The sequence below is a fragment of the Aureobasidium subglaciale genome (assembly GCF_000721755.1).
Source record: "Aureobasidium subglaciale EXF-2481 unplaced genomic scaffold scaffold_0, whole genome shotgun sequence".
Taxonomy (NCBI): Eukaryota; Fungi; Ascomycota; class Dothideomycetes; order Dothideales; family Saccotheciaceae; genus Aureobasidium; species Aureobasidium subglaciale.
In genome coordinates this window covers 411,844-434,049 of record NW_013566995.1, presented here as the reverse complement: position 1 = coordinate 434,049, position 22,206 = coordinate 411,844, and the positions used below count along the sequence as shown (strand labels likewise).

The window sequence follows — 22,206 nt, the reverse complement described above, 5'->3', positions numbered from 1 at the left end:
ACGAAGATGCCGTCACGTCGGGTGCGGCGGTGCCCTCTCATACAGTGGGGCAACCCCGCGTCGGCCAAACACTCTGCGACTTTGCCGACCCCTCACAAGTCGCAATCAAAGCTTCAGCTGTGCACAAGCAGTGTGAAACACTGTCACACTTGTCTCAAGGCAGAAACCCTTCCAGACGTGCAGCGACGGCACTGCTATACATCTTGTCAACGACTCTCTATGGTAGATTCCTGGATATGAGATATGATTATGCATTGCTCTAGCTCGTTGTCGCTCTGTTCTGATCAATGAGAGTGAACAGGTGTGACAAGGTTTAACTCGCGGGGAGGACAAGGAGCGCTCCAGCCAATTGACCGACGTTGATCTTGAGCATGGGACTCAGTCTACATAGCACGACACTGTTATGACATCCCCTGCGTGTTTCTCTCCTGAGCTTCTTCGACAGCCTTCTCCCAACTGGTCTGGTAGATAAACCAGCCTTCGACAGCAGCAACAATTCCAAGTGCAAGCGCAGGACCCTAACGATGTTAGATGAGACTATGCCCGAAGAGTGGGTGTATTGTGAGATACTTACAGCCCAAAGTCCATAAAGATCCCAGTGGAGACCGAACCCGGTGCCAAAAGAGATAGGCATGGCAATCTGGCATTCGTAAGACAATGACTACTGTACGACATATGGAACCAACTTACCACGTAGTAGGCAAAGAGATTCACATATCCTCCAATCTCTTGTCGACCGAGCCCACGTAGAATACCGTTGCAGAGGGCAGCAAGAGAGTCGAATAGTTGAAACGCTGCATTCAAGGGAAGCGTCTTCGCGGTAAGAGCGATAACATCAGCGTCATTAGTGAAGAGTCTCGGTATGTATTCTCTGGTAGAGCTCAACAAGATCATGTTGAACACACCGACGATCAATGCAGCATACAAGGAAACTTTGGCGTTGACTTTGGCGGCATCGGCAAGCGTAGCGCCAATGAGATTGGCAATGCGCGTACTCGCTGCAATACTGATCGGGAACGGAATCTGATAGGTGATGGTCGAGATTGTACTGAGAACGCTTTGTGTTGCAAGATGCGTAGGTGAAATCCAGCTTGCAGAAAGTGTTAGGATTTCAAAAGCAAGATACTCGGCAAGAATCATGACCAGACCCGGGAGAGCAAGTCGGATCATGGGCATCCAGTTCTTGAACGCAAGACGTGAAAATCCCCCCCAGCACTCCATGCCCCCCAGGAATCGGACATATAGGAACAAGCACAGCGGCATGAGATTCTCTACAATGACCACAGCAATGGGGGCCCCGATGAATCCCCAGTTTAACTTCTAGTAGTCGTCGTCAGCAGAGATATCAGAGTTGCAAGAGCTACAGCGAACACTTACCCAGACAAAGAGCCAGTGCAGGAAGACATTAAGTGGCGCACACACGCAAAGTACGATGAGCGTCGCCGAGAACATACCTTGTGCCTGCACAAATCTCTTTCCCGCTTCAAATGCGGCATATCCTGGAGCACCAAAACATAGTACACGTAGGTACTGTCCTGCTAGTTCCGCGGTTGCTTTGTCTGGTACGATTGCACCGATTATGTACGGTCCGGAAGCCCAAACGATGGCGATAGGCACGGTGATGACCCACAAGAAATAAACCATACGTTGGAGTTGTAGACCGACAAGAGTCTTGTTACCAGATCCGTAAGCTTGCGCGCATAGAGTGTCAAGACTTGTGGCTAAACCTTGATATACTGAATACCCAGTGATGTTGGCGGTCATACTGGCAAGAGAAACGGCTCCTAATTCGAACTTGCCAATGTGACCAACCGTAAAGACCGAAGTCACAGTAAGGGAGTATTGTAGGAGAAATGTCAAGATCAGGGACCGAGAGTACCTGGCCAAAACAATTGCCTCCCTCTGCCATGTCGTTTTAATCTTCCCCGAGGCGACTGCCTCTTCCCATCTCTTGTCGATTTGATCCGGATCGACACCTCCGTAAGGCTCAGCAGGATCCCCTAACAGAGATGTATTCTCGTCTGGTCCTCCGTCTTCAATGGCCGATTCCTCATCAGCACCACTCTTTCGAGGTACGAATCCAGGTACAAAGCTCTTCTTTAGCAGCCCGCTAGGTTTCTTCGACAAAGCACTTGTAGTTCGAGGGTGTTTTGGGAGGATCAATTGGTTGTCGCGCAATAGGCTTCTTTCTTCGGCAAGGGCGGCTTCGCGGTCTTGTTCATTTGCTCGCCTGGACTCTGTTGCCTGAGCCGATGGGAATAGCGATCGCGGTCCTGATGCGACGTAGGAAGCTCTTCGGTATGAGCCAGCCAGAGAAAAATGTTGTTCGTGACTGGTCACAAGATCTTCACCTACATCCGCAGTCACGTCGACTCTATGACCTTCCCCTTCCTCCTCTTCAGCATCTGCAAGATCCCTCAGTATCGATTGTTGCGCCAATGGGGAGGAAGAAAGAAAGCCATTGCCGGATCGCAAGGAAGTGCTGAGGGCCGCGGGTCTACTCATAACGTCACCGGTATGAGACGTGATACTGTTCTGTGTCCAGAGTTCTGGTCACGGATGGTATAGATGTTGGAGAAAGGATGTGGTGTACTCGACAACAGAGAAATGGTATCCGGCGGTATCACTCAAACAGTGTCAAGCATTGTGAAGAAGCGCTCGCCTAGATAGATGAGCATCAAGACACCCTCCGCCGCCTTGCCCGCGACTTGGTCAAGGAACTCTAAATTACGTGACGGGAAAGCTGTTAGCGCGATAAGCACACCGTTGGGGTGTGGAGGTCGAGGCTCTGAGTTTCCTCTAAGGGCAAGCAGTTCCGACGCCATCCTCGACAACGCCAGCTTACACAAGGCGACGTCTCACGCATCCTATGCCATTTCGCGTATCTCGACTCGACGGTCTGTAAATGTGGTCCAGTAACAAGATAGAAGGACTTCGGGACATTAGTCAGCATTGCTCGAGGCGGGGGCACCAGGCTCTGCTTCCAACCAATCCCAGGACAGGACATGGAGCCTTCGACTCTGCTCCCATGATATCGCTTCCTAAAGCTTGCTGCTGCCTCTACGTATGAATCCAAGCTGGCTTTTACATGCATTGATACTGGGAACGAAATGGTGAAACTCTTCGGGTTCAACGCTATCAATCGCACAGGAATAAGTCTCGGAACTCTGGATCAAGCTGAAGGGCGAAGTGAAGTGCAGCGCAGGCAGAAGCAGGATATAGCAACATGAACAGAGCCCCTCATTGGCCTGTGTGATAGTATCCTGCCTTCTCGGTACTGTGTGTAGTGCGTCAATGATGAATCCTGGGTCAGCCTGACAGTGATGGAGCGGCCGCAAGGGTGATGTATAACATCGTGAATGAGTGAGGACCCGTCTTGCAAACGCCTAGGAAGTTCAAAGCAAGTGAAGAAACCATCTGCGCCTGCCCGTTCGAGCGGAAACTTCACTCGGTCTGTTTGTTTGCGCACCCCGTTTGTCACCCACAGCTGCTTCACCAAATGAGCTTTCTTTCCTGAACTCCACCTCTCACCTTGCGCAGACATCTGATCCGCGCCTCCTTTCTCTCTTTGACCTCTTTTTGATCTTCATCTTCCATCAACAATCATGGCAGACATCTTCTCTTCGCACCCTTACCCTGGTCGCAAGGAGATACACCCCAGCACTCACCGTTGCGATGTCTGCGACAAGGTCATCGCTTACAAGGACAGAGTTCCTCACGAACGCAGCAAGAAGCACAGAGCTGCACTCATCAAGCAGGCAGCTGATACCACTGCTGCCGAGGCCGCCCTCAATGGATGGGCCGTTCCTGACGGCAACGAGAACGTCGACCCCAACGCATGCCACAACTGCGGACAGCGTTAGTGATCTCGTATCTCACCTATCAAATTCATCGTTGACTAACTGTCTTCCAGTCGGCCACAGGTCCAAGGAGTGCACTGAGCCCAAGAAGATGGGTGCCTGCTTCAACTGCGGTGAAACTGGGTAAGCATTCGAGATCCAACAAAGTGAATCCAACATACTGACAGCTTGTACAGCCACAACAAGTCCGAATGCCCGAACCCTTCTGTGATAACCTGCCGCAACTGCGACGGCCAAGGCCATATCTCTCGTGAATGTCCCGAGCCTCGTTCGGCCAAAAACATCACCTGCAACAACTGCTCTGAAGTTGGCCACTTCTCTCGTGACTGCAGCCAGAAGAAGGATTGGAACAAGGTTATCTGCAGACAGTGCGGTCTCTGTAAGTACAATCGTATGGTACTCGCCGAGGTAGGAATGCTAATTCTTGACACTCAATAGCTGGTCACACAGTCGTTCGCTGCGACACCGCTCCTGAGGACTACATTGTCGGAGCTGACGCTGGCTACGGAGACAGTGGCGCCACCGGTTCTGACGACTGGATGAACAACGGCGCTGCTACTGCTGCTGTTGCTGAGCCCACCGCAGTCGAGGGCGATTGGATGCAGGAGGGTGCTGGCGCTGCCGCTACTGGTGGCGACTGGGGTGCTGCTCCTGCCGACGCTCCTACTCAGTGGTAAGCTTCCAAGCACAGATGAGTCTCGAGCTGGGATTCAGATATCTGCCAGACGTAATGTCAACTGTACTGGACTCGCAAGTGAACAAAGGTGCTAGAGACTCCCAAAAGGAGCAGAGGTTAGCTAGTCATTACTGTCGGATCGCTGCCATTCGCACTATATGAAAGACCTGTTATGGAGCCAGATAATGGTACACCATTTCTGGGAATGTTTCAGATCATCCATGTGTTTGAGAATATCACATTGACTACCATAAATGTGCACCGTGGTTTGGAAGAGGGGAGATTAACCGAAGGGGAGTATTTGGAGAGTTGATTTCTCTTCTCAGTTGAGGCTAGCTACTGGAGGGATATTATGTGTACTGGAAGCCTCTCAATCTCTGGTTGCAACCGGAGAGGGACACAAAAACTACAGACTTCGCATAGGACAAGGCCCAAGCCGATGTGATGGCTTCCTAATCAACGAATATCGCCCATAGCCCGGCACTCTGCGCCGTCGGAGTCGGTTGTGAAGATGCACGTAGCCTACGGTCATACTTCCCATTGCTTTCCTAATGGTGCTAAAAGGACGACACGATAGCCGCCGAGTCAGAGACATGTCTCGAAATCACAATTGACCATGGCTCCATCCCAGATAGCCGGCAAACTCTGGACTCCCCAGCTTCTGGTACCTATCGTAGTGTTGCGCCTGCTTGGCTCAGCCTTGATCCAACAAGTCCGCCTAGACGTGACTCGGGGCCATGATAGAAACATGAAAGATGCATGCAAGGATTCCAATGACTCGGAGCAGCCTCAGCCTCTATTCAAGGTGTTGCCAGAGCCCTTGGGGTTGTGCTCGACATATTCATCCCAAGCTCTTGCTTTCATTGTTGCTTCGTCTGCCTTGTCCAAGTCATCCTCATCTACCTCCGGCTGGACACCAGATTGAGCACCTCCACCTTCAATCATACCACCACGGCGTTTCTCTTCGTCCAGGTACTCGTCAATTGTCATGGTAGGAAGACTGTGGTCGGGACGGAAGACACCAGCCTGCATTGTCTGGCGTGTGTTGAGAAGCGTGAATGGACGTAGTGGCTTGCCGTCTTTGCTTAGCATGGGTCCTGACAAGCCAGCAGACATGGGACCGTCCAATCTTTCCGAATAGCCATCGTTTGACTTGTGACGCTCTCTGAGATCGGACGACAAGGTCTCTTGTCCTGGCGGAGGTGGTGGCGGGGCTCTTGAGAGGATGTGGAGCTCTTGGGCGATGGACTCGAGGGACTGGAAGGATTGGTGCACGCAAAAGTCGATCTGAGTCAGCTGTAAGCGACGGTGCATGTCATCGTCGTTTTGTAGAGCGGCAGGATTTTGTTGTAGATGTTGCAGCTTTTGCTTGAGGTCCTTCTCTTGCTTGAATCGTAGGATCTTTCTCTCGCGGCGAGCAGCAGGATCCGAAGTTGAGGCGGTGGAGAAGGAAGTTGGATCCTCGCGGTATTCCTCGAGAAGTTTTGCGTCAGATGGAGAAAGAAGGTCGTAGAGGTCGAGTTGTCGGAGAAACTTGTCGTAGCAATGTTGGGCGCGACGCAAGACAGCTTTGCGATCACCGGACGACACACGCTGACTCAGGTCGGCGAGTCGGTAGTTGGCCAGGAGGTAGTGTAGGTCGTTTGTGGCGATGTCCTCTGCGGATTCATTTGGACTGAAGAGGGCGATTTGGTCCTGGATGCGAAGAGCCTGCTCGTAGCCGCTGACGGTGGCATTCAGCAGCGCTTGGTGGGCGGCAGAGTTTGTGTCCCACGAGCCCTCAATCTGTCGTCGCTTGTCCTCGAGGGTCTGCCATAGCGCTCGAAGTGATTGTGGTTCTTCCGACATGGTGTTTGGTGTCTTGGTCGATATTTGATATCGAGGGCCAGTTCAATTGACATCATCCGAGCTTGCTGAAACACCAACGCGCCAAAACCTCCACCTTCCTCCGCCCTGCCAAACCTCTGCCATTTGCTTGACAACCACATTTCGGACTCTGCCTTTCGTGATTGTACTCAACCAATACAATTCGGATAGTGTCTTAAAGGCCCGCTGTGCTTGGGTGAAGCAAGCATTCTCACCCCAGCGTAGGTAGGTAGGTGAATACCTTAGCTGCATCGGCCTGCTGCATGTTAATTGCAAACATAATCACCTTTTCGTCACTTCTTTCAACAACGAGTGTCGTATCTTCCGCTTTCTTGCTGCTTGTATCACTCATCTCATGGTGCTCCGACTCCCTCGCCTTCACACGCATTGCCCCTTGTTAAGACCCTCGCACCGATCAACATCCATACCATATCCCTTCCTCTTCGCATGACCATCCTCGGCTTGCGCGACTTCCAAACATGGCCAATACAACCCCTCCTGAAACGCAACAAAGTCACAGCGATAGTGATAGTGATGTTGACGTTGACCCATCTCTCGTTAACCTCTCGTCTACTGACAAACGACGAGCTCGCAAACTTCGCTTCCAGTCATGGTTACAGAAGAATGCCGTCCAAGAAATTCGTAGTGTCGCCCAAGAGCTGAATCGTGCCACCGCCGACGATGAACTGTCAATTCGACAGCTACTCGCTAGCCAGGAAACCACTCAGATCATCACCACCCCTAGAGAGTATCAGCTTGACCTCTTTCAGCGTGCTACCCAGCAGAACACCATCGCTGTGCTGGATACTGGCTCCGGCAAGACTCTGATCGCTGTCCTACTTCTGCGCCACACGATCGAGGAAGAGCTGCAAGCTCGTCTGGAAGGAAAGCCCCATCGCATTTCTTTCTTCCTGGTGCCCTCTGTGCCACTCGTCTTCCAACAATTCTCTGTGCTTGAGCGCAACCTCGACTACCATCTTGATCGCCTTTGCGGCGCCATGATGAGTGACAAGTGGAACAAGCAAGCATGGGAAGAACGTTTTGCAAAAACTCATGTCATTGTCTGCACTCCCGACGTCCTCAAGAGTTGTTTGAGCTGTTCCTTCATCTCCATGCGTCAAATCAATCTCTTGATCTTCGACGAAGCCCACCACGCCAGGAAAGGACATGCTTATGCCCAGATCATAAAGGACTTCTATCTGACTGAGGTGGACATACAATGCCGACCCCGAATCTTTGGTATGACTGCCTCCCCTGTCGATGCAAGGGTCGATGTGCGCCAAGCTGCCAGGTACGTTCCTGATTTTCCTTCTTTGTCATGGTCTTGTGCTAATGCTCAACAGGGACCTCGAGAACATCTTGCACAGTAAAATCGCTACGGCCCGCGATCTCACCCTACTCCAAAAGGCTGTCACCAAGCCCGATGAAAAGTATCTGCCTTACACGACTAACCACGCCATCACTTCACCAAGCCAACTTTTTCAAGATTTGAAGAGCCAATTCGGCAGCATCAAATTCCTCGATGACCTGTTTGAGCGGGCTATCAAGGTTCGCACTCACTTGGGCGAGTGGTGTGCCGATCGATACTGGGGTTTTGCTCTGTCCGAGGACCGGGCGAAAAAGATGGAGAACCGTGTCGAGAAGGCGGCGCGATCCAAGGGCACCATAGAAGATGCCGATTTCGAACTTGAACAGATCCGCAAGGCGATGGATATGATTTCAAACTACAACTTTGGCAGGCCTCAAATCGACCTCTCGGATCTCAGCGAAAAGGTCCAGAAACTGTATACCTACCTTGAACATCATTATGAGCGACCCTCAGACTATCGCTGCATTGTGTTCGTCGAACAACGCAGTACCGCATACCTACTTCATAAGGTCTTCGAGACCATCGGAGGGCCTCATCTACACGCAGGGCGACTCATTGGAGCAGGAACTGGTCGTCTCGATGACGTCCAATCTACGTTCCGCAATCAAGTAGTGACCCTTATCAACTTCCGCAAGGGACAACTGAACTGTCTCTTTGCGACTTCCGTCGCCGAGGAAGGTCTGGATATACCAGACTGCAACTTGGTGGTGCGCTTCGACATCTGCAAGACGATGATTCAGTATGTACAGTCTCGGGGACGTGCACGACACAAGAGTTCCAAATTCTTGCACATGACGGACAAGAATAACTGGGATCACGAGAATACTTTGTTCAAGAACCGGGGTGCAGAGCAAGTCATGAGATCTTTTTGCGAAGCTCTTCCTGCCGACCGTCAGCTTGAGGGTGGCGATGATATGATCTTCACGCAAGACATGATCAGTCTCTACCCTACTCACGTCATACTCACGACTGGTGCGAAAATCACTTTTGGCTCTGCACTTCAAATCTTGTCACACTTTGTGGACAGTCTACCCAAAGAAGGCGAGGAAGCTTTTCAGCTTGCTTATATCATCACGAATCAGGGTGGACGTTACATTTGCGAGGTCATCATTCCTGAGCCCTCACCAGTCCGCTCAGTTATCGGAGACTCTATGGCAAAGAAGTCACTTGCTAAGCGATCGGCTGCATTCAAGGCTTGCAAGGAACTCGTGCTGGCAAAGCACCTCGATGCCAATCTCGTCCCTATCTACACGAAGAAACTGCCGTCGATGCGTAACGCAGCATTAGCTCTGAGTTCCAAACAAACAGGTATGTATGACATGCGCATCAAACCTCGTTTCTGGGAGCATGGACAGAGCTCGATTCCAGCTGTTGTGTACTTCACTCACCTGGATATGCCACACGGACTGGACCGACCTCACCAACCTCTCCTTCTTGTCACCAGGGGTAAGATGCCACACTTCCCAGAATTCCCACTGTTCATGAACGACGCTCGCAAAACGAATGCGAAACTGACTTCACTAAAAACGGCTTGCGAAATCAACGAGGCTCAACTGGCCAAGCTCACTACTTTCACCTTGAGCATCTTCAAGGACCTTTTCAACAAGACATACGAGTTTGACGTGATGGAAATGCCTTATTGGTTGATACCATCTGTTCATGTCGCTCCTCAACTTGCAGACACCCAAGTCGATCCGTTGCAGCTTATCGATTGGCCGACTGTGAATTACGTTTGCGACAACAAAGGTACGCAGTGGTCGCCTGATACGCCTAATCCATTTTTGGTAGACAAGTTTTTCATCGATCCATGGGATGGTGGACGACGCTTCTTCTCAAATAGGGTTGCACCTGAGTACAAGCCTTCGGACCCCATCCCTGAAGGCTGCGTAGCTTCAAAGAGACAAACTGACATTATCGATTATACTGTCAGTCTGTGGCACAAGACACGTAAGATGAAAAAGACTTCTTGGAACCTCGATCAACCTGTTTTGGAAGCCGAAAGGGTGCTTCATAGACGCAACATGCTCGCGGAGCCCACGACCAAGGAGGAGCAAGAAGGTTCAAAGATCCGAAGCTACATATGTCCGGAGCCACTGATCATATCTTCTGTGAGCGTTCAAAATTTTGCAGTGGAATTGAAGCTGATGTATTATAGCTTCCAACATCTGTCGTGACGACCTGTTACGTGTTTCCAGCCGTCATACATCGTATCGATGACTACCTCATCGCAAAGGAAACTTGTGAGGAGCTTCACCTGAAGGTCGATCTACCATTGGCTTTGGAAGCCATGACCAAAGACTCCGACAACACGGAAGAGCATCAGAATCATGAGCGCATCAATTTCCAGCGTGGTATGGGGAAGAACTATGAGCGTCTCGAATTTCTAGGGGACTGCTTCTTGAAGATGGCTACTTCGATCTCGACATTCACACAAAATCCAAACGACAATGAGTTCGATTTTCATGTGAAACGCATGTTACTTCTGTGTAATCAGAATCTCTTCAACGCAGCGCTGAAGCTGAAACTCTACGAGAATATCCGTAGTAGCTCTTTCTCTCGGTAAGCTCAATTCTTCTGGCCACCATGAAAGTCGTCTGAGCTAATAATTTATAGTCGTACATGGTATCCTGAGGGCATCAAACTCTTGCAAGGCAAGGGTGCAAACAAAACTGGATCAGACGCAGTAAAGCATGCACTTGGTGATAAGACCATCGCCGATGTCTGCGAAGCAATCATGGGTGCGGCCTTTCTCACTCATGATCAGCCAGGTCACTGGCAGCCTGAACATTGGCGTGATGCTGTCAAGGCTGTCACTAAACTTGTGGACAGTCCTGACCATAAAATGATGGAATGGGACGACTACTCTCGTACCTATGAGAAGCCAGCATATCAAACTGCTGATGCCAGAGCTGCTAATCTGGAACTCGCCAAAAATGTAGAGAAAGAGCATTCTTACCGTTTCACATACCCACGTCTGCTCCAGGCTGCCTTCCATCATCCCTCTTATCCAAATCTATGGTCTGCTGGCATTCCGTCGTATCAGCGTCTCGAGTTCTTAGGCGACGCGCTTCTCGACATGACGAGCATTACGCATCTGTTCTACAATCATCCAGACAAGGATCCTCAGTGGCTGACTGAACATAAAATGGCAATGGTGTCCAATCAGTTCCTTGGAGCACTTTGCGTTAGACTTGGGTTTCATAAGCATTTGCTCTACAATCACGACTCTTTACGGCAACAGATTGCGAACTATGTTACTGACATCACTGACGCGGAAGTTGCATCTCACGGAGCCATGGACTACTGGACAACGGTAAAAGAAGGACCCAAGGTAAGAACTTGAATTCGATGACTTCTCGAATACATGCTAACAAACTGGAGTGTCTACCTGACATAGTCGAGGCGTACGTTGGTGCCATGTTTATCGATGCTGACTTCGATTACACCGTGGTCCAACGCTTCTTTGATGAACACATGAAGCCATTCTTCGCCGACATGGAAATCTACGACGACTATGCGAACAACCACCCTGTGGTAAGTCAGATGACTGTGTATGAAGTCGTTCGGTCACTAATGCAGACAATTAGACTCGTCTCCACAACGTAATGCAAAAGCACTTTGGCTGCCACGAATACAACTTGTTCAACAGCGAGGAGACAGTTGACGGTATACAACCACTTTTCTGGTCGGGAGTGATGATTCACGACTCGACGCCTATTGGAGTCTGGCGAGCAAAGTCTGGCAGATATGCAAACATCAAGGCGGCAATCAAGGCAGTGGAGGAACTCGATGGCATGGCGCCTTATGAGTTCAGGGCAAAGTTTGGCTGTGACTGCCATGATGAGATTATCAACGAGGTAAAGGATGCCAGCCACCTTTAAGCCAGAGAGTTGTGACAGACCTTTTACAACACACAGGGCGCACAAAGGGGATCACGGCGATTGAAGTTGGGCAGCGATGAAAGTTTCAAGTGCGAAGGACGCAATCTCGGGTTCTCCTCGTACTTCTTTCCCCTTGCTCGTGTAATTGACTACACGAAGACAGATAGCTGCTTATATTATCTGTCACACTCTTGTGTCTACTGTTCTTATGCCGTGTACTTGGTATACTGTGGGAACCCCTCTTTGCCATATCACTGCCATAGCGCATGACGTACTGGTAGTTACACCAGCTCCCTCCCTTCATACACTGACCGGGCCCGAGGTGATGAAGTTGGCATGTTGGCGCAGGCGAACAATTCTTATGTCCTCGAGTCTGTCTCGAGCCTGTAGACGGGAGTGAATGCTCCAAGCACAAAGTCTCTGAGCAGCATTTGATCAAGTACAAGGTGACTTGGTTGGCTTGTCTTGATTACTCGGTGTCTCGATGAAACTCGCCCATGCCATCAAGCAGAGCCTTCTCCAAACCAGAAGCCGCTCTACCAATCTCACCACCTTCTTTCTTCGCCGCCGAAACACCACGGGCTACTGTGCGTACAGTTGCATCGTCAAATGCTCTCTTTCTAGCCTCAGCGTCGTCATACATGGCATTTTCTGCATCCTTGGGAGCGCCAAAGAGATTGAGGCCGCGGAAGGGATTGGATCGAGCGTAGAGAAGCTGGTGTTCGGCGCTGCACAGAGGGAAACAGGAGGCGTTTGCAGCGGCAGGGTTTCCAGAAGCGTCTGCATCGGTAAAGCCAGCACGCAAGAACATGGTCAAGATGTTCAATTGCTTGATCAGCAGTTTCGATGCTGCGGAACCGGGCTTGCCAAAGGAGACGGCGCGCTCAGAGGACCAGTTTCCGGGTTGTGTGGCCGAGTGCCAGCCCAGGAGGGTCAGGAAGCAGTGGAGTGTCTTGAGCCAGCCGCCGGCGCAGCTGACCAGTTCTTGACCGGCAGTCTGCAGTAGCCACTCGAGCACGTCGAGTGACGAGTTGCGGATCTCGGCAGCCAGGTGTGTCATACCGGCGCGCACGTACAGCAGCATGTGATCGACATGTGTGGCGACATGGGCAGGCGGCAGGGCACGCAGCAGTTTTGTGAGGGCGGCGCGGACAGAGTTTGAGGCATCGAGGATCAGAGGCTGGATCTTTGGCAGGATGGTCGCGACGGGCAAGGGTAGATTGTTCGGGCGTTCGGTGATGGTGTTGGTCAGGTAGTTGATGGCATCGCGGCGCTGCGAGTCGGTCTTTGAACTGGCGAGCGACAGTTGGTGCGCGAACTGCTGATCGATCGAAGGCGCGGCTGTCGAGAGCGACTGCTGGTTGAGGACAATCGACTTTGCCTTGAAACTCGTGTCGGTGAAGTTGGCCGCCTTTGCCTTGGTCTTGCCGACTTTGAGCTTCGTCTTTTGAAAGTCGGCCTTCTTTTCTCTCTTCTTTTTGGCACTTGATCCCATCTTGCTGCCTTGCTTCAACCCTTGTCAAGCACTTCCATGCCACCAAGGTGAAGCTGACCAGTCCAAGAATTTTTCCCCACTTTCGGCTTTGTTTTCAAACTTGGTGAAACTTTCTGGGGTCTTGCTTATCAATCTTATCTCTCGGAACCAGCATCGTATACATGACCGCTATTCTAATCCATCATCTCAAGCCTGACTCGATGTCTACTAGAAGCTACTCCCTGTCACATCTACAACTGATCAGGAAACATTCTGATCGAATCAAGCCATTTCCGCACCGCTTGTATCTAGCTTGTGATACCTGCCTGCCAAGGACTGTGTTGCTACAACCTCATCGTATGAACATGTGTCTCGTGACGCAAGCTTATTCGCCCTTAGTCGTGCTCTCCCTCCGAGAAGTCGTCATTCACGTGCCCCTCGCTGTAGGTTGAGCGTCGTCTGATTGGTGCTAGTTCGCATGGTCAAACTCAACAGGTGGATGTGGTCCTTTGATCATCTCCAAGGTGGGTTTCATCGTGGCTTGGTGGGTGTGCATATTGCGCTTTCTGTTTCTTCGATTCGACATCACCGGGAGATCCAGATGTGTCGAATCGAATCCGTCGGCGCCTTTCTCAATCTCCATGAGTGTCTCTGCCGAAGGATCGGGTGCTGATTGGTTCTTGAGAAGTCGTATCTTCGAGGGCCGTAATTTCAACAATCTTCTCAGTGAGCTGAGTGGCTGAGGACTAGGATACACATGTGCGCGCTTCTGCCATCCGCGAACGGCAAGCGCTGGTCCTCCGTCAGAGATGGACTCGGGGTCCGAAGAGCTGGCTGGGCTGATCGCAAGGTCTGAGTGTACTCCTGTGGTGAGCTGAGAAGCTGAGCATGTATCTTGTCGGCAGCAACTTACGATCTTGAACGCGGGAATGGTTGAGATTTGCCTGCTCTTCCTGTGCTTCATCTTCTTCGTTATCGCTTTGGACAGGTGGAGATAGTGAAATCGAACTCGGACTGGATGGCAACTTGCGGGCCGGCGATGTCAAAGTAATCTGTCTTTTCTGCTGCTGTCGGCCGTAGGAAGTGAGTGAGGCGGATATTGTGCGATGACGAGTCTGTGACGGCTGCTTGGAGTATGTCGTCAAGAGCCTTTTCCTGGATGGTTGCATAAACATAGTGCTGTATACGTGTATGTGGACGAGTGCAGATTAGATCACGCCTTTGGCTGAAGGGAAGCGGGCATCTTGAGCAAGTGCCACTGCCCTTACAGGCCTTTCATCATCGCTCCTTCCACTTCGGGATTCATTAGACTTTTGGTGGACAGAGGGTCTGCTAAGGAGGAGTTTCTGCATGTGCTGACAATAAGGATGATAAGGGTATCTCTTTCAAAACGCTATGACTTTTCCAATGCCATCCCAGATTTGTGGGCCATCGCATATGTATTAAAAAGGATTAGAGGGAATCTGTGCTAGTCTTTGTTGCATGCGGGCAAGATTAGAGCATGCGTCTGATGTCGGTTTCGCCCTTGTACTTGTCGAGGCCTTGGTCAAGACTGCCCCACCATTCGAAGAGCATGCTCTGGCAGATGAGCTTGAACCACGGTGTGAATAGAAGAGAATCGTCTTTGAACATGGTCTTGAGGTCGTTTTCGGTAACGTATTTGGTGGCTTGGACTTCGTTTGGGTTCTCTGCGAGATCGACGTCGGCCTTGATGAACAGGATGTAATCAACTATCGAATGGGTCAGCTGAGGATGCTCAGGATCAGAGTAGCGCAGGATGACTGACTCTCGTGTTCGCCCCACTTGCCATCGCTAGGGGCGACATAGTGGATGCGAGTGAGGAAATGGAAATTGTCCAGAGGAACCTGGTGTGCCTTGATGCCAAGTTCTTGATCGAGTTTACGTTGGGCAGCGCGCTTGACACCCATGATGGCAGTGTCGAGGGTGGAGCCAGTCTCGCCAGGGACGCCAAGAGGGTGTGAGCAGCAGGTGTTGGTCCACATGTCGGGGAAGGTGATCTTTTCGGAAGCCCTTTGTTGGAGAAGCAGGCGGTTCTTGTTGTCGAAGAGGAAGACGGAGAATGCGCGGTGCAACAAGCCCTTCTCAATGTTCTCCATCAAGTGGCCTGGCGCAACGAGTCAGGCACAGAAGTCGAGTAGGGGGAAGACGACGGAAAGTAGACGTACAAACTTTCTTGCTGGCACTACCGATGGGCAAATCGTTCTCGTCAAGGACAATGCAGACCTCATCCATGAGGCGGATCTGCTCGTCGTCATAACCAGCCAGATCACTGTCCTGAGTGGCCGAAGCAGAACTGGCGAGAGAGGTGTTGATCTGAGGGAAGAGGCGGAGAATGTTCTCTGCGGTGATCGGGGCCGGTTGGGCGACAGCAGTAGTGGTGGTGGTGGTGCTCATGTCGGCTATGCAAGAGAAGGAATGTGGAGAGTGTTGGACAGTGCAAGAGAAGGAATGTGGAGTGTTGGACAGAGCAGAGCGGCGCAGGAGAGCACAAAGTCCAAAGTCCAAAGTCCAATCTCCGTTGAGCCCTGGAACTAGTCCTGATTGGGCCATGATTGGGTGGCTCGCCGCTCGCGTGGAAACTCCGCGTTTCCTGCGAAGCTTGGCCAAACACAACAGGCTGCTTTGTTGTTTTGGCAAGCAGAAGCAGAGGCTCAGGCAATCGACACTCGACACTTGACACTTGACATCCACCCAAAATGTCGTCTCTTCTCGACGCCGTCATTCGTTCAGACAACAATCAGGATCAAGACTCGCGCACACCGATAGCTCGGCCTCGTGCGAGACCCCCAGGCCCACCATCGGTGAGCACGCCAGGCCAGACACCCGGTCTGGGAAGTGATGCTTTCGCCTTTGGTGACGACCAACTCGTCGGCGTGCGAGGCAGTCGAAGAGGTCCCCCTACTGCCGGACCAAGACCCGAGGTCGAACAGGTCATGGACACGACTGCCGAACGACTGGCCCAAGAATTCGAGCATTTCCTGAACACCTTTACAGAGGAGCCCATCTCATCCGCCCTGGCTCCGGCTTCCAGTGCCGCCACCACAGACAAGTACTACGTCGAACAGATCAAAGGCCTTGCCCGCTACTCGCTGTCCACCCTGTACGTCGACTACAGGCATCTGGACGCTGCCAAGAATGTCCTTGCCCACGCCATCCAGGAGGACTTCTACCGCTATCACCCCTACATGATTCGTGCCCTGCACAACGCAATCGCCACCCACGCTCCTCGCTATTTTCGTCAGCATCGCCAACCGGGCGCATCAGTCCCCACCTCGACCGACCCCTCGCTCGACAACCGCGAAGATTCCATCTCGGATCAAACCACCAACCAGCAGACAGACAAGGTCTTCACTCTTGCTTTCTACAACCTCCCCTTGGTCTCGCGCGTCCGTCAATTACGAACTAGCCAGATCGGCTCCCTCTTGTCCATCTCTGGCACAGTCACCCGCACATCAGAAGTCCGCCCAGAACTGTCGCTAGCAACTTTCGTCTGCGAAGTCTGCAACACCCTCGTCCCCAATGTCGAGCAAATCTTCCGTTACTCGGAGCCCACACAATGTCCAAATCTGACTTGCGGCAATCGTCAAGCCTGGCGCCTAGACATCCGCCAGAGCACCTTTGTTGACTGGCAGAAGGTCCGCATCCAAGAAAACAGTTCCGAGATTCCCACCGGTAGCATGCCCAGAACTATGGATGTCATTTTGCGTGGTGAGATGGTCGATCGTGCAAAGGCTGGTGAAAAGTGTATCTTCACCGGCACTCTCATCGTTGTTCCTGACGTCAGTCAATTCAGAGTGCCCGGTCAACGTCCTCAGGCCACTCGCGATACCAGCTCGGCTCCAAGAGGCTCCGAGGCCGGTGGAAGCGGTGTTGGCGGTCTCAAGGCTTTGGGTGTGCGCGAGCTCACCTATCGCATGGCCTTCTTGGCCAACATGGTCACACCTGACGCTTCTACCGCTGGCCAAGCCTCCACCCAACAGCTTAGAGGTCAAGCTACGAATATTATGAGCTCATTGAACCAGGCAAAGAATGCCGATATGGACCACATTGGTGAAGCCGCTCAATCTGAGTACCTGGGTTCGCTTAGTCCAAATGAGATCAACGAGCTGAAGAACATGGTTCACAGTCCCAACATTTTCATGCGCCTGGTAGACTCACTTGCACCCATGATCTATGGTCATACTGTGGTCAAAAAAGGTCTGCTTTTGCAACTGATGGGCGGTGTGAGCAAGTCCACTGCCGAAGGCATGGCTCTTCGTGGAGACATCAATATTTGCATTGTTGGAGACCCCAGTACTAGCAAGTCGCAATTCCTCAAGTACATTTGCTCTTTCATCCCTCGAGCTGTCTACACTTCCGGGAAGGCTTCCTCTGCCGCTGGTTTGACTGCCGCTGTCGTCAAGGACGAGGAGACTGGGGAGTTCACAATCGAAGCTGGTGCTCTAATGCTTGCTGACAACGGAATCTGCGCCATTGATGAATTCGACAAGATGGATATTGCTGATCAAGTCGCCATCCACGAAGCCATGGAACAACAAACCATCTCCATCGCCAAAGCCGGTATCCAGGCCACTTTGAACGCTCGTACCTCCATCCTCGCCGCAGCTAACCCTGTAGGCGGTCGTTATAACCGCAAAACCACTCTCAGAGCAAACATCAACATGAGTGCTCCTATCATGTCTCGTTTCGATCTCTTCTTTGTCGTTCTCGACGAGTGTAACGAGGCTGTCGATAAAAAGCTTGCACAACACATTGTCAATGTCCACCGCCTGCGCGATGATGCTGTCGAACCCGAATTCAGCACCGAAACACTTCAACGTTACATTCGTTTTGCACGTCTCTTCCAGCCAGTCTTTACCGAAGAGGCCAAGGCAACTTTGGTTGAGAGGTACAAGGAGTTGCGTGCCGACGATTCACAGGGAGGTGTTGGTAAGAACTCTTACAGAATCACCGTTAGACAGCTCGAAAGTATGATTCGTCTAAGCGAGGCCATCGCAAAGGCAAACTGCATCGACGAGATCTCCCCCGAATTCGTCAACGAGGCGTTCAGACTCCTGAGGCAAAGCATCATCAGTGTCGAGAAAGATGACATTGACATTGATGACGAGAACCTTGATGAGATATTGGAGCAAGTCGCGCGAGAGGACGAGGAAGATGCTATGATGGGTGAAGATACGCCGGCGCCCAAAAGGGCAACTCTCACTATGGCAGAATACCGCGAGATGGTCAACTTGCTGGTTGGCAGGATCTGTGCTGACGAGAAAGATGATGAGGATGGTGTTGAAGAGCAAGATCTTGTAACTTGGTTCCTTGAGCAGAAGGAGTTGGACACAGACACATTCGAGGGACATTCCACCTTGGCAGAGAAAACAAGGAAAGTCCTGAAAAGGATGGTCAGGGTACGTTACACTCAACTATCCCGAAATACAGCGCAACTGACTTTTCAACAGGACAACATTCTCTTACGCATTCGCGGCGAAGGTCTCGCCGACGAATCTGGCCAAGGTGCAGAGCAGGCCGAGAGGATCTTTTACGTCGTACATCCCAACTGTGATGTTGAGGAGATGGGTGTTCATGAACAGTGATTGAATGATGGTATTTCTGGGAGTTGGCGTTCCGCCCCGGCGTTGGCTGATTAATGTATGACGGGGCAGTGTCGATATGGACGACAGGCGTTCAGTGTTTATTTGAATGAGTACATCAGACATGTTATCTCACATTCAATACCTTTGAGTCGTGGTTGTAGAGGCATCAACCTCTCAAGTCCCAAGCTGTCGAACAGAAATGCTACAGGATTCTTGTCGAGATAATTTATGACGGTTGTTCAGGTTCATGTTCGTCGTTGCTAATGATAGACATTGCACTAGCATCAACCATACCATGCGCATCGTTCTCAGGTTTAAACACATCATTTATCTTTGAGTACGGTATTACAAAATCTCATTGACATTTTGCCAGAAACTTCGTTATTCCTCCTTTGCTTTTGGAGGTCCCAAATCCTCTACAATCGCCTTCAGTGTGCCACCTCCATGTTTACGAGAGGGATCGTCGGCTAGCGTCTTTGGCGGATCTTCTGATTCCTCTTGGTTGACTTGCTTGACGACAGGCGGTTGTGCTTTCATATGCGCCAGTTTCTGTTTCGATGCCGAGTCCAAAGGTCCCTGTTCCGCTAGCGCCATGCTTTCTGGAGAAAGCGTAGGTTCTTTTGCTTCTGTCACGGCGTATGAAGCTGGTTCAGATATGTCATCTCCGAGGATGGCCTTGGCTGTCTTCTCACTGACATTCTCCTCTTCTTCCAAGTCAGGCTGATCAAGGAAACAAAACAAATCACCTGTTTTACCAAAATCATACTTGCGGTCATTGGAGGCTTCCACAGCATTACAACCACCGACTTGTGCCCTCAGCATTGGTCGGTACTCTGTTGCCAGACGTTTGAACTCCTCGCGCTCCACCTTTTGACCACCAAACTCTAGTGCTGGTAGGAGAGCGATTTCAGTGAGTTTGGTCTCGTAAGGCAACATTGCGTGTAGTGGCTGAGAATGTTGCAGCGTATCATGCTCTTTCCTGTCCAAGTACTCCTCCTGCCGGCGAGTCTGCTCCGCGGCTGGCTCTGCTCGGAGGAACGGTTCGTCTTCACCAATCTCCATCTCTGCTTTTGTTTCTTTTGGTGTGTCAACAATCTTGGTAGGCGTATCCGAGTACTCTTCCGGCTTCTGAAATAGATCACGATGTACAGTGGCCCATGTTCCTGCATCAAGTTGAGCAGGGTAGTGATTCCTCCACCCTCTTGCTCTCATCAGCTCTAGTATATACTCAAGCCATCCGGGCTGAGTCTCCGAAACGAGCTTTGCACGCTTGGTTGGCGCTTGCTGGACCGATGAGGTGTCATGAGCTGCACGCAGACGATTCTTGAGATAGTCATGTACTTCGGCCCAGATATCGCCAAATATGAGAGCTGCATCGGCATTTGGTGCTTGCCATAAGAACGGCACAGACAAGTCTTCAATTGCCTTGGTGTTTCGCTCAGTATCGGACATTGTCATGGTATGAAATGGACTGGTACCATTGAGGTAGGAGTCCGGAGCTGCAAGCACAAGGCCGAAAAGGTTGTCTCCATCATCTGATCCATCCGCCGAGTATCGATGTTGCAGCAGATGATACATCAGATAGTGATAGTATAGTGGGGAAAGCTCCGTCTGCGTTGAAAGTAACAAGACGTGAGAGTGGTCAGGATCAACAGGGTAGAACGACTCCAGAAAGCGGAGGGCGTTTGTCTCGGACGTGGTTTTGACAGTAGAGATGCGATGATGCAACTTGACTTTACGTTGACGTGGTCCGGTAGGGTCTTGGTGTGGAGGCCACTGAAAATCTCGTAGATAGTCGCGTGCAAATGGCTCCACATCCGCAGGAAGATCGATGGTGATGTCCGGGTGAGAAAGTCCAGAGTAGTCTGCAGTCTTGATAGAATGCAGGAGGCGCAGTAACGAGCCAGATGAATGAGGTTGGGCGTGAATGAGAATATTTACGCTAGGCTTGTGCCACGAAGTCAATCCGCCGCTGTCAAGACGAGTCATCCACAAGAAGTCCTCGTACTTTCCTTTAGGAATCTCGATAAGCGGTGTGGCTAGGTTTGCAAGTTTTGAACGCAAAGCCCGGATGAAGAAGGCATCCTCGACAGATGAATCATCAATGACAATGGCTTGGGGATGCATGTACATTTGAATGTGACCCAGAGCACCTACGACAGCAGCCTCTGCGCGGGCATCTGTGCTGTACTCGGAGTAATCGCATCGGGCGTCGTGGAAGAATATATCACAAGAGTCGCGATCTACACCATTTATCCCGAGCACGTCTTCCAGCGGGATGGCCTCTCGTCCAACAAGGGTGAAATGTACAAAGTTCTTGTCTATGCGGGCCATCTCACAGGCCATAGGTAGGAGATTCGCAGCACTCTTGAGATTGGAAGCGGCGAACAAGATATTTCTATTATCCTTTCTGTGACCCATGGTGCGCGCGATAGCCTGGATAGTCTTTGCCAACTTGTAGAACCTGACAGGACCGGCATAATAATGGTCATTTTGCTGTATAACAGCTTGCGACTTTGGTGGAGGGCCCGTCGGCTCTTTTGTGGAACCGGCTTTTGGAGAGGCGGGCTGCTGGGCAGGACGAGTCGGTGGCCTGTAACCAAACTCGACACCTCCAACTCGATGCCCAGGACGTAAGGGTCGACCCATGCGCTGGTCGACACTTCCCAGATCGGTAGGAATGTTGTGGACAAAGAGCCAGATCAAGAAGGCACCGAGCAGGCCCATGGCAAGGCGACGACGGCGCATGCGTAGCATAGTGGACCATGACCATGGTTGCGAACCTGGTCGTCGCCGGAGGTCATCGTCGCGTTTGCCGAGATAGTCGTCACTGCCGAACAGTCGTGGTGCCGTCGCCATTCTAGCGTGTCGTAGGCTACCTGTTATGGTGTCTAAGCTCTGATTTCATCCTTTTCTCCTGCTTGTCTTGCTTGTCTTGCTTGTCTTGCTTTCGTTGGTAGCACGACGCACTATCATCATCATTGTCCTTTTTCTACGACAAGTTGAACTTCGAATCCCGGTCCGTGCGTGTATCGCATTGCTTTGTGCCGCTCATCACTTGTTAGACACCATCACGCACAGCCCGAGTAGCTACTAGCAAATTGTGTCTGTTCTATGGACGACAGACTCTGGAGAGCTGTCTTCAAGCCACTTTGACTAGATAATCGAAAGTGGGCTGAATGACACCGCTTTGTTATTGAAGTCTGGTCAGCCTGGCACCCAAAAACACTGGAAGCTCGATGGAATGCAGATTTTTAGACAATCTAGCCAAATGAGCCAAGACAATGCCCAAAGTGATACTATATCAAAGCTGTGGTACCAAAGAGACATCTTTGATGTTTAAACAGTACATTTGTTGGATATAGACATCGCTGTCACTCTCTGAGTCTTTGATCAGGGTTGTGCTGTCAGCCAGGAGCTCGAGATAAGGTCGAAGCTTCCGACTGGCTGACACGCGTCACACACGCGACAATA

At 51.2% G+C, this 22,206-nt stretch overlaps 8 protein-coding genes across 8 annotated transcripts; 2 read left to right on the top strand and 6 right to left on the bottom strand.

The window, feature by feature from the left end:
• Nucleotides 1-202: 202 nt before the first annotated feature.
• On the bottom strand, nucleotides 203-2,705 carry AUEXF2481DRAFT_34412 (uncharacterized protein). Its single transcript, XM_013493253.1, has 4 exons — nucleotides 1,378-2,705; nucleotides 691-1,320; nucleotides 575-640; nucleotides 203-518 (listed from the first exon to the last, which is right to left on the bottom strand). The coding sequence occupies exons 1-4, from the start codon at nucleotides 2,503-2,505 to the stop codon at nucleotides 402-404; spliced, it is 1,941 nt and encodes a 646-aa protein (XP_013348707.1). The 5' UTR covers nucleotides 2,506-2,705; the 3' UTR covers nucleotides 203-401.
• A 2,244-nt stretch (nucleotides 2,706-4,949) lies between these two features.
• Nucleotides 4,950-6,445, bottom strand: AUEXF2481DRAFT_34410 (uncharacterized protein). Its single transcript, XM_013493252.1, has one exon. It carries the CDS (start codon nucleotides 6,382-6,384, stop codon nucleotides 5,326-5,328), a length of 1,059 nt encoding a protein of 352 aa, XP_013348706.1. The 5' UTR covers nucleotides 6,385-6,445; the 3' UTR covers nucleotides 4,950-5,325.
• A 436-nt stretch (nucleotides 6,446-6,881) lies between these two features.
• Nucleotides 6,882-11,652, top strand: AUEXF2481DRAFT_75327 (uncharacterized protein; the record flags this gene model as incomplete). The annotated part of the gene is made up of 6 exons (XM_013493251.1): nucleotides 6,882-7,693; nucleotides 7,746-9,879; nucleotides 9,927-10,330; nucleotides 10,385-11,102; nucleotides 11,153-11,305; nucleotides 11,359-11,652. The coding sequence occupies 6 exons, from the start codon at nucleotides 6,882-6,884 to the stop codon at nucleotides 11,650-11,652; spliced, it is 4,515 nt and encodes a 1,504-aa protein (XP_013348705.1).
• A 469-nt stretch (nucleotides 11,653-12,121) lies between these two features.
• AUEXF2481DRAFT_24557 (uncharacterized protein) lies at nucleotides 12,122-13,147 on the bottom strand (the record flags this gene model as incomplete). The annotated part of the gene is made up of 1 exon (XM_013493250.1): nucleotides 12,122-13,147. The coding sequence occupies one exon, from the start codon at nucleotides 13,145-13,147 to the stop codon at nucleotides 12,122-12,124; it is 1,026 nt and encodes a 341-aa protein (XP_013348704.1).
• A 448-nt stretch (nucleotides 13,148-13,595) lies between these two features.
• Nucleotides 13,596-14,301, bottom strand: AUEXF2481DRAFT_84318 (uncharacterized protein; the record flags this gene model as incomplete). Its single annotated transcript, XM_013493249.1, has 2 exons — nucleotides 13,596-14,008; nucleotides 14,040-14,301. The coding sequence occupies 2 exons, from the start codon at nucleotides 14,299-14,301 to the stop codon at nucleotides 13,596-13,598; spliced, it is 675 nt and encodes a 224-aa protein (XP_013348703.1).
• Nucleotides 14,302-14,620: 319 nt separating this feature from the next.
• On the bottom strand, nucleotides 14,621-15,541 carry AUEXF2481DRAFT_61050 (uncharacterized protein; the record flags this gene model as incomplete). The annotated part of the gene is made up of 3 exons (XM_013493248.1): nucleotides 14,621-14,856; nucleotides 14,913-15,251; nucleotides 15,313-15,541. 3 exons carry the CDS (start codon nucleotides 15,539-15,541, stop codon nucleotides 14,621-14,623), a joined length of 804 nt encoding a protein of 267 aa, XP_013348702.1.
• A 230-nt stretch (nucleotides 15,542-15,771) lies between these two features.
• AUEXF2481DRAFT_34407 (uncharacterized protein) lies at nucleotides 15,772-19,087 on the top strand. The gene is made up of 2 exons (XM_013493246.1): nucleotides 15,772-18,546; nucleotides 18,598-19,087. The coding sequence occupies exons 1-2, from the start codon at nucleotides 15,844-15,846 to the stop codon at nucleotides 18,730-18,732; spliced, it is 2,838 nt and encodes a 945-aa protein (XP_013348700.1). The 5' UTR covers nucleotides 15,772-15,843; the 3' UTR covers nucleotides 18,733-19,087.
• Nucleotides 18,668-21,877, bottom strand: AUEXF2481DRAFT_34405 (uncharacterized protein). Its single transcript, XM_013493244.1, has one exon. It carries the CDS (start codon nucleotides 21,589-21,591, stop codon nucleotides 19,114-19,116), a length of 2,478 nt encoding a protein of 825 aa, XP_013348698.1. The 5' UTR covers nucleotides 21,592-21,877; the 3' UTR covers nucleotides 18,668-19,113.
• Nucleotides 21,878-22,206: the final 329 nt, after the last annotated feature.

What these genes read in the sequence shown, in the direction of transcription:
- AUEXF2481DRAFT_34412 (XM_013493253.1), bottom strand. Translation starts at nt 2,505, where the DNA reads ATGAGTAGACCCGCGGCCCTCAGCACTTCCTTGCGATCCGGCAATGGC. An exon ending in TGCACTGGCTCTTTGTCTGG is followed by an intron (nt 1,321 to 1,377) that starts GTAAGTGTTCGC and finishes GACGACTACTAG; the next exon opens with AAGTTAAACTGGGGATTCAT. An exon ending in ATCTCTTTGCCTACTACGTG is followed by an intron (nt 641 to 690) that starts GTAAGTTGGTTC and finishes TACGAATGCCAG; the next exon opens with ATTGCCATGCCTATCTCTTT.
- AUEXF2481DRAFT_34410 (XM_013493252.1), bottom strand. Translation starts at nt 6,384, where the DNA reads ATGTCGGAAGAACCACAATCACTTCGAGCGCTATGGCAGACCCTCGAG.
- AUEXF2481DRAFT_34407 (XM_013493246.1), top strand. Translation starts at nt 15,844, where the DNA reads ATGTCGTCTCTTCTCGACGCCGTCATTCGTTCAGACAACAATCAGGAT. An exon ending in TCCTGAAAAGGATGGTCAGG is followed by an intron (nt 18,547 to 18,597) that starts GTACGTTACACT and finishes ACTTTTCAACAG; the next exon opens with GACAACATTCTCTTACGCAT.
- AUEXF2481DRAFT_34405 (XM_013493244.1), bottom strand. Translation starts at nt 21,591, where the DNA reads ATGGCGACGGCACCACGACTGTTCGGCAGTGACGACTATCTCGGCAAA.